Raw genomic sequence first — 12,756 nt, 5'->3', positions numbered from 1 at the left:
AATTTCTGTATGGGATAAGTTGAGGGTACAAACCATTAGTGCTTACACCAGTTAGGAGATAATGCAAACCAAAGATGTTTCCATTTGCTTGGGGTGAGAAGCAGGGGGCTAAAGATAATGCAGGTCAGAAATGAAAGCTGCCTACTCCTCTTGACAGAAGGTAATAGCTCAGCTTTCAGAGCTGCACCCAGCAATACCACAGTGCTGGACATCATGTGAATGCTTTGTCAGCTGTTTCCTCTGTGCTAGTTGGAATGTCAGTAGGCATTTATGACACCCTCACCAGTGCTGTCAGTACAGAAATGAAAAGAATACAAGTCTAAGGTGTAAACTGTATTATTAAGTTGTACCAATTTTGCTTCCCGGGGAAGGATTTGTTTTCTACATTCTTTTCTGGCCAGCGTGAGATAGTAAAGGAATTTTCTGGGAAATGTGTCCATTGTGCTTTCTCTGATTGATGTAGGAGAGCCCAAGGTCTGAAAGGAAGGTAGGATAAAAGAAAGGAAACGAATGGTTCTGGAAATAGCTTTGTTTTGTCGTTAAAGATGAGAAAGATGTTACTGAAAAACACGACACATAGTTCTAGTAGATCAGTTCCCCTTCCTTCTCTCCCCAGTTTCCATTGTTAGCACTTTTTCTGGGCAATAAATGCTGGTGTGGGTTGATGGAGTTTGGGTTCACTCTATTTTTTACAATGGTATCAGTTACCAGATATAAAAGACTATGCTTTCAAGGGAGGCAATGTCTTCTCCCACTTACTAGCCATGCTGCTCGGCATGCCGGTATAGTTAGGCTTAGATTAATTCCTACTCAAACAACAGTCTCTTGTCAACTGTTTTGCATCCCGTTATAGAAGTTCAAAGTAACTGCTTCCAATATCTGGGAGAGGGCCAGTCAAGCCTTCACAGCCCAAAACATGCCTGTCAGTTCACTTCTCGTTAGGCTTATGGGTACCAGTTACTCCTCAAAATCCGTGAGGAAAAGAGCATGCTCCAGGAGTGGGGTTTGACCTATAGCCTTGAAGGCATGTATATGCTACACTCTGCAGCAGAAAAGACAGATGCAATACTGAAGAATTGGGTGGACTTATTCACCACCATATTTTATTACTGAAATGCAGTGCCTCATCACTATTTTACTCTTACTGATTTCTATCTTCTGCTGGCACAAAAGCAAGAGAGACTTGGAGAGTTTGTATGCTCTGGGAATCCCTGAATATCTCACCTGCCCCTGAATGAATAGAATAGAGATGAAAAAGATGTTATTCCTAGAATTGCAGGGCCAAGTTTTGAAGTATTTCACTGCCTCTTCAAATAAAATGCTCACTGAAGTTAAAGGGAGTTTTGCCCTAGGAAAAGTTTAAATGAAGTCAGACTCAGAAAGGACCATAAAGTTTGGTAGATAAGAATTATGGATGGAAAAGACTGATAGATTGTCATGTCCAGCTCTTTAGCCAAAGCAAAACTGTTGCCTCTAATAATTCTAAAAGGCTTCTTTGTTTTGACTAATTTAAAATGTTGAGTGATGCAATTTACACACTTCGATGTTACTTTAATTTCCACAGGAAATAAACTAAATCGTGTTTGTGCACCAGTAGATTTCATTTTAAAACATTTGTCCACTGGTGAAGTATGTTGGTTTTAGACATCAGTAATAAATTAAGTGATTATGAACCCAAGGGCTCAATTAAATATATAGTTCTTTGGGGAAGAAGATAAACTTGTATATAGAATTAGTGATTTGAAAATATTTTTAAATATCATAGATGTTTAATAGATACAGGCATATTTACAGGAATACACATTGCAGAATCCTATTTGAACTGGATGCACTCTGCAGTTCATTACTTTTTGTCCGTTAGTAATTACATTTATTTTATGAACAGTAATCTATCTATTTTTACATCAGTGTTAATTGTTTGGATATCTCTGTGGCAGCTATACCCAATTAAGTTTCACTAGGTACCAGGAACATAAGTAAATTATTATATTGAATTCTCTGTATCTATGCAAGATCGTTAGATGCGTCTAATAATTGAATTTACTTTATACAGCAGTATGTTAATTGTTTTATGACATAGACGACTAAATTTCAGTTTTGTGTTTGCATTCAAATGGATACTGGGTAAGCAGTCTGAAAGACAGTGAGCACCAAGGTTTGAGGAACAGCAATGTCTTGTACAATAAAAAGTGGTTAAAATTTAGCCTCGACTTGTAAAGGCAAAAAATTACCATGTTGAGTGAATTGGTGTGTTTTAGTTAAAGTACTGTTAGGACAAGTGTGCATAATGTAATATACCTATTTCTACCAATCGAGAGACAACTGGTGTTCCACACCACTTAGCAACACCCTGCAATAGGATTACTTACACTAATTTTGCCACTTGCAATTAAAATGTAAACAGGGAGAACTACACGTCGTCTGGTGTGTGGGTGGCAAGTGGCTATGTGTCTAATGAGGCGATTAGAATTTGTTCCAAAAAGTCTTTTTTTTAGCTGCCAATTCTTTTTCTCAAATTTCTCAAGAAGCTATTGGACTTAAGAATTGTTTAAAACTGCCATAAATTTTGGGGAAGAAAAATCTCCTTTTTAAATAACTTCTTGGAAAGACACGCTTCAAACTTCCCACTACTGATTGTACAAAACATTGTTTCTGTGTAAACTTTTTGGCTGCCTCTGATGTGGAGTTGTTCCCGAGTTTCACTGGCATGTGCTTGACAGCTAACCAGTCAGTTCTATAAACAGTGAGTTTTCTCTACACAGTCCCTATTAAAATATAAGGGGTAGGGAGTTCTCTTTCGGATTTCATGTATGCATAGAAATTCCTTTACGCTAATAAGAAAAGCACCTAAGAACTGTTCAGGTAAAATGATGTAAGAGTAATAGTCCTCTGCAGCTTCAGTGAACTGGGATATATTCTGAATGGCTTCTGCATATTTGTGGGATGTAAAAGGTGATGAAGAGAGAAGCTGGGATGTTACTACAAGACATGAAATTAGTACCAATAATAATGCACAGCTAGTGGAATAAAATCAGATTTTCTAGACCGTGAACTCATTTATAAATCTGCTTTCTTGCTTCTTTCTCAGTCCCATCTTGATATCCTGGAACAAAATAGGAACCCCAAGAAGGTTTACTGGAGGCAGCAGACGCTCTGCCAGACGTTAGGAGGAAATCCATGCCCATTACTCACAATCACTGCCATACCAGACTCTAAAAAAAGAGATGACTTGGAGCAATTCTGTAAGTAGCCAAATGAAGCACTGAAAAAGATGCTGGCGGCTTGCGGTCATGTCAGCAGTGGCAATGACAAACTGTTTTGAGAATATGTTGGTTTTTCTTGCCTTTCTCACTTTGGAAAAAGAAATCTAAATACAGGGAATAACTAATTACAACACTTTTTTTAAAATTAGATTTACATGAAGAGGGAGGAGAGCTGACAGTGTTTTTTACTTCAAATGTTTCTTTAATAATCTGAAACAATTACAAAATTCATTATCAAATATCTCCAACTGCAAGAAACTGTGTTCAAATAACCAGTTTAAAGAGAAATTTGGGTTTTTTTGTTGATGTACCAAATTGAAATTATTTATTTATTTTGAGGTCTTGAAATTGCAAAAAAAACCCAAAACCAAGATGATCACCCTTTCCCAGCTGTGGACAGAAATTGAAGTGTTCTGGTCAAATTCCAGCTCTTCCTGGAGCCTGGTAGATCCATCTGGACACACTATAGCTCCTTGCTTTTTGTACTTGCTTGTGTATTATCTAATAGTAAATATTGTAACTGCCATGTTATATCTAGAGGTGATTATTTTTCATTGTGAAAGTCAAAGATATAGAACTTCAGCGGCCTTGATTAGCAACATTAAGATATGCAAGTGTCTGTAATCAACAGCAAGTGATAAGAAGATTCTGGTTAGCATCACATCGGGAGAGCTTTGATTTGAGAGCCTAAATGACTATAGGTTGACTTTTTCTCTTGAGTCAGTAACAAGGCATAAACTGATTTTTTAATCTCTGCTTTTCACACATCTATAACACAGGTTGAGAACTTTGAGGGAGTGTGGAAATTATAATTGTCTTAAGAACTTTTTGGATGTTAAGCAAAAATATATCATTATCTTACTGAGATATTAGGCTAGAAGTATCCAAAGGGATTCTGTGATATGAACCACGTTTCTCATTGCAGAATAAGAAATGCATTCTCTCCTTTCAGGTGTATGTGGTGATATGTGAGTAGGACTCCTCATAATGTCCATGCTACGTACATAAACTAAAAGGAACCTCAAATATCAGAGTTGGTAAAAATGATTGCTACCTTTCCTGGTTCAGGTTTAGAGCACAGTGACTGCAGTTATGCTGACATTACAGTGTAATTGTCCTGAGCTCATATATTTTATTATAATAGTTTTATTATAAATCAAGCATTTACCCTGAATTAGCAAATTTCTGAATATGAACATACTCTTCCAGGTTGAAATTTTAAAGCAAAACTGCCAAGTACAGGCTACATGGGAGTTTGTAAGGTACATGCATATACACAGCTTTAAGGGAGGAAACTGGAGTCAGTGTCAGAGGGAAAATAGGATTGTTGGTGTTGCTATTATTAGTATTATCATGTGCTGCTAAACAACTCTTCCTCTGAAGCTTTGCAATGCAGTAAGATGGAGGACTTCCTAGATCTATCCATGAACCAACAAAACTCAATCAAAACAGAACATGTAGAAAACCTAGTTGTTTGAACTGAAATAGAAATTGTTTGGGGGAGAGTGTCAAGACAAGGCACCACAGTTTCTCTCAAGTTTGCAAGACTATAAAAGTAAACACCAATACTCTTAGGTGATGAAAATATTTGTTGTTTTACCAAGTGGAAGAAGAGCAAGGCAACATACCATGTTTTATGCTGCGGGGATGCCTCTAGGCAAATCTGAATAATCATGTTACGTGCTTATTTTGTTTAAGCAGCTTGGTTAATTATGGCTTTTGGGGACGCACTCTGCCTAATTTGTGCTGCTTTGTGTGGCTTTGATCAGCAGTTACTTCTCAGTTTCCTTGTCTTGTATGACATGCCCTTCTCTCTGTGAAGTGGTTTGGCTGACGGAAGAACCTATTAGTCAATATTTTCCATGCTAAAAAAATAACTCAAAACATAACTCAAAACCAACAACTTAGAGTTAATTATGAAGGAACCAAAGGGTGAAGATTTTCCCAGTAATAACTCCCATTGGTTTGTACAGTCTCCATGCATAGGTATTTCAGCTTGAGAAGTGATGTGGAGCTCCAGCACTGGGGAACTTGGCACATGGGTAATGAAAAAAAATTGATAGCCCTTGTTCTCTCTTTCTGGTTCTGGCCAATTCATAGTTCTCGTGAGCTATAGTCATTTTGCTTTCCTATCAAATTTGTTATTTCTCCTTTGTGTACATTTTGTTAATCTGTACCTTGAAAGATTATTTTCAATAATGCCAGGGCCACAGGTAAAACACAAAGCTTGCCAGGACTTTGTAGCTGTTGCACATAATTGTACTTAAATACCCTAAATCCTCCTCTAGTATAGACACATGAGGAGTAGGAAACATCACTGATGAAGAGAGGTATGGGGTGGATGAGGAGTGTTGGGAGGACAGCGTGATCACCCCAGTAAGAGTGCAGTAGGAAGGAGTTACTGTGGTACTGGAGGTGCTGATAGAGTGGGAGTGGCCTGGGGACAATGAGGGCATGGCATCCTCTCTGTCAGCTGTGCTTTATTTTCCTTGCTCAACTCTTTCAGATTGGTCTTGTCAGGCTTTTGATTAATGTGGCCCTAGGATGGTTAAATTTGTCTGAGTTAAATTTATTAACGTGAGCCTTGTTAATGGGAAGCACAAGCCATGCATGCTCACAGGAACTGCATATTCACCGCATGGTGAAGGGAAGAAAAATGGGCTGCTGTTTTCCTTCATTATGCCTTGTTTATGTGATGGTTTGATATTCACTTTAGGCTCCTTTCTCTTTATCTCCCCTTCATGCGATGGTGTTGTACTGAATAATTTTTATTAAATGCTCAGTTCTGAAACTGATGTGAAGAAAGAAAGAAGTGAGCCAGGAACTCTTTGGCTCTCTATGCTTTGCATCTTGGTCATGCAACAGCACAGTTACAGACAGCACAACTTCTATTCCCGCTTGATCAATGTCTGTGGGTGCCTGAAGACTCCAGCAGAAAGCCTGAGGCTGGTCAGCATTCCCTGTTGGGCTTTGCAGCTCCATAGACTTGTACAAATAGAAACTGGGAGGGTCTCTCTTGTTTTTTGGTTTTGTTTTAAACTTGCCCTTCCTGCCATCATATAAAGACTGTGCATCCAGCAATGAGGGATCTTTGCTACTCATTCTAACTGCAATATCCCCCATAGTCTTGTGATAAAGATAAAGCCGTTAGTTTCCCATTCTGACTGTGTGTGGGAAGCACCAATGGTGAGACAAAGGGACTGGTTTTTGTCTTCTCCATTATCTGTTTACCATGTTCCTTTTTCCTCCTCCTTATTCCTTCTTATAAAGAGTTAGACTCTGCAGATTTGATCTCCCATACTCTGCATAGAACTTTTCCTCAGAAGACTGTAGTTCTTTGCAGAATTATTTTAAAAAAACACCCCACCCAACAAAAACCAGAAAGACAAGGCAGTTTTTTGCAAAATTGCATGTGTGGTGAGCCTGCATGCTCCACCTGCCTTGGATATTGAATCATCACATGTGAGCCTTTGAAAAGGAAAGAAGTTGGGGAGTGGAGAGGACAGAATGGTTGGGCAGGCATTTACTCTTTGGTGACTTTGTTCCTGACTATGTTAGGTCTAGCCTTAGATATTGCCTGATGAGAGTTAAAGGGACTTTCGAAGCGATAGCAGTTCCCAACACCTTTCAGAGCATTCTTGAATGCAGAAACAGCGAGACTGTGCTGACTCCCTGCTCGAAGTTAATAAGTGCTTGCAGAGCTCTGATTTTCTTGGGTTTGCCACAGACAACCCAGTGAAGGCAGTGTTAACAGCATGCATGTGTACTCAGTAATGGTTTGCAAACCCTTAACTCAAGGTGTTATGCGTGCAAATGTGCAGTATGTAACTGTGTTCTGCTAAACTCCCTGGCAGACAGCTGACTAGACCCTGCAAGCCATAGGGTACTGTTGTAAGTGGCAGAGCAAACAGACAGATTAACTCTTCAAAGAAGTGTAAGTAAAAGTTCTAAACACTCATACACAGGCGATAAAATTGTCTTCTAGTTAAGAAAGTAGAGGACACCGATACATTGGTAATGTTAACAGTGTGATGGAATTAAAACCACCAAATGCAAAATGACTGATCAGAGAAGGACAGTTTACACTGTGCTGTTTTGAGCTTGCCATATGAGTGTTCCTTAGGAGGTGTTTCCTGGCTCTGCACTGAGTTGGGGTGCGTTAGCTCTCACCTTTAGTTAGAGAAGGGAAAGGGGAGGACTTATCTGAAGTGATGTAGAGTAGGTGCCATTCTGGTTAGTGCTAATAGAGAGGAATAAGTGAAACAGTCCCAAAGGAATTCCTTACAGGAATGAAGATTTCAATGGGTCTAGGGTGGTACAGCAGTGCACTGCTTTAGCCGATGACCGCCAGCATTGCTGCAGTCTCAGCTGACGTGTATCGTATGTTGCTGTGGGGGTTAATCCTGCATTCACAGAGAACAGTGTTGCTGTGCAGAGTGGGGTGGGACAGTCATTGTTCATGGTATCACAAAGAAAGTAATTGCAAAGCTCTCTTCATGGCTGGTTGTACTGTTGTGATTCCATGAATAATACTGATTATGCAGTCTGTTATGAGTATTTCCCCCAGTTGACACACCTGATGTGTCCTTTTAGCAGTGTGTAGCATTATAGAGCCGAATTGTGGGGTTTAAAGTTAAATCTAAATGTCCCAGTTCATTAGCAGTAGTGGTGAGGGAAATTAAACAAAATATGACACTAGCAAATGGATTTACCTCTGTAATAGCTGTCACTTTGAGTTGCTCTTCTGTCATCACATGTCCTCGTTATGTAAGGCTGGGGAAACAGTTATAAATATTGTCATAAAGAGATAACGACACCTGCTTATCTTTAATGTAGTCTTTTGGGGAGTTGAAACGCATTTTCTGCCTGAGTCTAAGCATGTTTCTGAAGATGGAAAGAGTAACATTTTTGGGATAGGTACGCAGGATGCTTGTGCCTTTTGAATCTTCAGATGCTCCTAGAATTAAATGAGGGATAAAGTGAGACTAATGAGGTGTGTTTACTTGGTCTCATCTTAAGCCTACAGAACCAAAAAGACACAGTTGCTGGGAGAAACATTCTAACACTTCTCAATTTGCTTGTAAAAGCTATTTAGATGGTTGTTTTGCAACTTTGATCTTTTCTCAGAAAGAAACAAGCATTTTATCTTTAAATATAATTTGCGGTAAAGAGCAAGTCCTGAGCAAAGAACAGCAAAGGATATGAATTGCAGAGGCTGCTTATGCAGGATACTGGGAAATAACAACCATGTGGAAAATGTACAGTTTAATTAAGCACATTGATTAAATCAATATGATTCAAACAGCTTAGTGCTCCAATCAGCTTAATCTCATTAAATGTAATTCAGGCCTCAATAATTGATTAATAATGCATTATAGTTTATGAATTATTGACTCCAAGTTATTATAACTGTGCCTGCTCCCTGCATGGCAACCAGTGTTGCATGTTAATTACGAAAGGCTCAAGCGCTCTTCTCTTGAATAAGTTTTTCAAAGCTGGAGATGACATATCTCCTAGTGAAACAGGGATCAAATTAGATAAACGCCTTATTGGAGCTAGTCCGCCCCAAAGGAAAATGCACTCTTTAACGGAAGCTCTCATCTAATAATGTTGAAATAGGGAGGTAGAATGACCTGCTTTGATTGGTAATGATCTATTAAGCAGCCAGAAGAACTGCCTCTAGCAATTCAGCTGGAGTGCTAACCTGGCATTGTGCTGGTTGGAAACAGTTCACAACAGCAAGCGCATCTGTTGTTCTTCTAGTACCATTGCGTGCTATACTTCCTCCAGCACACATGCACACAGTATAGCCAATGCTGCTGAACACTTAAGTCACATTTGTATGCCAAATGTAGAGCAATCCAGTTCCCCATATTTGTCTGGATGCTGAGTGGTTTCTGTGAAAAGGACTGATAGGCTTTTATAATGGCATTTCTACACTGCAAGCATCATACAAGAAAGAACTGTCGCTACTATTGAAAGTCTTGGGAGAGAAACGAAGAACTGAAGAAAGCCTCTGCTCCTCAGGTGGCCCCCCTATTAGACTCCAGTTCCACTGAATGTGAACAGAGGATGTCATCTGAGACTGTTTTTCTAGCTATCTAGGTACTTAACATGGTCCAAATTGTAATCTTATGCAGAAAGAGTCCACTAGCATTATGTTTCCTTAAAATATTCCATTTACAGAACCTGTTCTGCTTTTTTCTTTCATCTCTTCTCTATCTCTACTCCTTATTTGTGATTATAGTTAAAAGTGAACAGATTTTAGTGTATATAGAAATTGAATGAGATGATTATAGCAAACTGTGGAGAAAAACATTTTTTGCTTTATTCTTACATCTGCAATAGTGAATATTGTATCTGTGTATTCCCTTGAATTGAAGATTTGCTCCTAATTTGCAGGGATGCCAGACAGAAGTGCTGGTTCCTCTCTTGCTTTGTACCAAACACTTCGTTTTTGGTGACAGGAAGAGTCAGCTGTTGTGAAAACATGATCCTGTTTTAATGCAGTAGTGAAGAAAGGCTGAATAAAATTGTCATGTATTCTACAGTGCTAAATAATTAGAGTTGAGAATATGATTTTTTTTCTGCTTGAATAGGCAGTTTATTGAGCATCTGAAGCCAAAACAATGATCTCCAGATATGCAACACTGATGGTGTGAGCTCTAAATTTCTCAAGATTGTCTTGCAATTTCAAACATCTCTTCTCTCTTTTCTTTCTGATAACCCCAGTCACAACAATGTGGCAGCCCATTGCAAAAAGAGCAGATAAATTCCTGCAAAACTATTGCTCCTGTTTGAGTATCCAGTCTACTGCCATAAAGGTGGAAGCTGGTTGAACGGAACATGAAATTTGTGAGATAGACACATGGCTGCCTGCAGACCAAGGCCAGTATTTTCCATAATGTATCAACTGCTCTTTGAATCCCAGCATTTGGTGGAACTGACTCAGCCAGCACAGCTTTGACACTATGGTCAGCCTTCTGTGAGTTTGGCAAAATGCGTGTTAATATATATTGAATCCAATTAGTCAAGGCAGTGAGCAATGCACAGAAAACACTGAACAAGGATGCTAAAAACACCTTCAAGCATAGGCAACTGTAGTGTTTTTTGCAAAGGGAGAAAATAAATGTTAAGGGTTATCTCTTTCTCTCCCACCCTTTACCTTATGCAGTATGCTACCAGAATAGCCATCTGAAGTGAGAGAATTTGTTCTACAGTAGCTGCTCTTCATCCATGTGTAGTTTTCTGCTTTTTTTAATAACCTTCCTTCTGAAATACGGAGATTTGTTCTAAGCCCTCCTCTTAGGGGCTAGTTCTGCAGAATTTTCTGCTTGCTCTTCTGCTCTTGTTCTGTTTCTTCTGCACTTGTTCTGTTACCTTTTGTTCTTTGAATTACAACAGCCTCATCTTTGTCCCAAGAGACTTGTAACCTTTGCATATCCTTTCCAGCGAAGAAATATTCTGATTAACAACAGTATGTTCTGCAACATAAGTTAGCAATGTCATCTTGGTTGGTATGGACTTGGGCTAGAACACCAGTAGTGCTTAGCACTGGTGGCTATGCTCCAGTACAGAATATCAGAGCCTCTTCTGATACGCTAATGAATTAAACATCTTGAAAATCTAAACCAGCACATATCTTAGTCATAATTATTTTCATTTGTGATTGGTTTGTCAAGTGCCTCAGAAGTGCCTTCTCACAGGAGTGTGGACCTACTTGTATTTTTTTATAAGGCATTGAAAATTATGAATGAAACTGGAAAAGGTTTAGTTGTATGTATTTCTTATATTGCTTTGGAAATGTATAGCCAGCTGCTTGGAACACGCCTGTCTCACAACACCCCAGTGCCCTGGCCTCATTGCAGTGGAGATGCAAGCTTCTGTAGGAGTGATAGGTTGCCCAAATTCTAGCCTTTAACAGAAGGAAAAAAAAAAAAAATTCTTCTCTCCCTTAGGTGGAAACACTTTGAGAAAAATCTGCAGATGCTGTTCTTCCAGTGGCCAATCTGTGTATCTGGTAGAGGTATTGAAACACAGCCCAGCAGAGCCCCCAGGCAGCTTTTAATCCCTCAAATGGTGAACAAGTGTTGAACTGCTACTAGGTTTCTGTTACCAATTTCAAATCATGGCATGAGAAAAACCCCTGTATTTCGGTGAGCTGCGCATTTCCCATGCCTGGCCATAAATTCCAGTCACACACGGTCCTGTGGGGCATTATGCTAAAAGGTCAATGTGGTACTCTATAAATTAGCCAGAGAAGCATTTGAATTGAGTTAAATCTTTTCTCAATGTGACAGAGATGGGCTTTGTGAGGGAGGACATAATTTTAGGTCAGATTGACTGCGAAGACTGAATACTGTTATGAGCAATATGCTTACTAACGGGTGAAGAGTTAATGCATGTGCCTCAGGGTAAAAGCAGAGGTCAGGAAGGGGTTTCTTCCAGCTGGTCATAATATTGCCTAATTGGTCATGTGTCTTACTGCACAGGTTATTGTTTTCCACAAATTACAAGGTCTGGAGTACCTGCTGATGCAGGGTATAAAGTGGGTTGGCCTGAAGGTAGTTAGGTTTGCCCCTCAACACCTGTGTTAAATCAGTTGCTTCTGGTTGGTAGACCTGAAGTTGTGGATGGTGTGGCAGTCTGTGGATCACCCTTGCTCCTTGAATAAAAGGCAAGTAAGAAGGTCCCCATGGCCCCTGGGTTAGAAACCTACTGTAAGGTAAGAAATTGGAGTTTTGTAACAGTAGAGGTGTTGCTTGTGTGTGATATTTTTTTTTAATTTTTCCTGTTTTCTGTGCCCAATCTGCTCTCTGTAAGGCAATTAAGAAGTATTCCTCTACGAAGCGGCGATGAGCTGCTGGGCTGTCCCAGTGACCAGTTGTTCTCCTTTCTGTTTGGTTGTACCTTCTCACTGATGACTACTAGGGAAGCTGTGGTCAGGGAGTAAGGGGCAGGACAGCTGGCAGGTTGGCCTTGTGAAAGTAATCCATAGCTGGAAAGCTCACACAGTGTAGCGCGTGTACCAGCTGCTGTGAGACCCAAACAATTGCACTTGCTGCCACAGAGAGCAGTTTTTGTCTCTGGTTCAATATTTTTTCCCTTCTGACACAGAAAGGCTGTGCTGATAGACAGATTGAGCTAGATACACATTGCTTTCTGATGCCTGATGATCTCACAGGAACAAACTGTTTTTTGAGTTATACCGGATAGCAAGATCAGGCAGAGGGGGCAAAAAGTAGCCTTTGCCGCTCTTCTGGCAAACCGTTGCTTTTAGTTTGGGAACTCAGTTCAGGGACAGCTTAGGGGAAGATGGTCAAGTCTTGCACAGATTGTGTTAAAGAATTGCTCTGCTATGACAGAAACCAGAGTGTATCCTGTTAGCAGGGAAGCCTGATGCTCTTAGGTGTTTTTTCATGATCCTGTGAATCTTGCATTTCTCCCTCTAGCAATAGGCTTCTGCCATGTACAGGCAAACCCTTCCTCAATA

The 12,756-nt window shown here is 39.8% G+C and overlaps 1 protein-coding gene across 1 annotated transcript in view; it reads left to right on the top strand.

The window, feature by feature from the left end:
• The window catches only part of AGBL1 (AGBL carboxypeptidase 1), a 267,046-nt gene that overhangs the window by 64,158 nt on the left and 190,132 nt on the right, over nt 1–12,756 (top strand). The window contains exon 17 of the mRNA XM_059824130.1: nt 3,089–3,242. Within this exon, the coding sequence (XP_059680113.1) occupies nt 3,089–3,242 (154 nt within the window). The remainder of the gene's footprint in view (nt 1–3,088; nt 3,243–12,756) is intronic.

This window comes from Gavia stellata, chromosome 13, assembly GCF_030936135.1.
Source record: "Gavia stellata isolate bGavSte3 chromosome 13, bGavSte3.hap2, whole genome shotgun sequence".
NCBI classification, from domain to species: domain Eukaryota; kingdom Metazoa; phylum Chordata; class Aves; order Gaviiformes; family Gaviidae; genus Gavia; species Gavia stellata.
The sequence above is the reverse complement of the archived record's forward strand: the minus strand, read 5'-3'. Positions and strand labels throughout refer to the sequence as shown.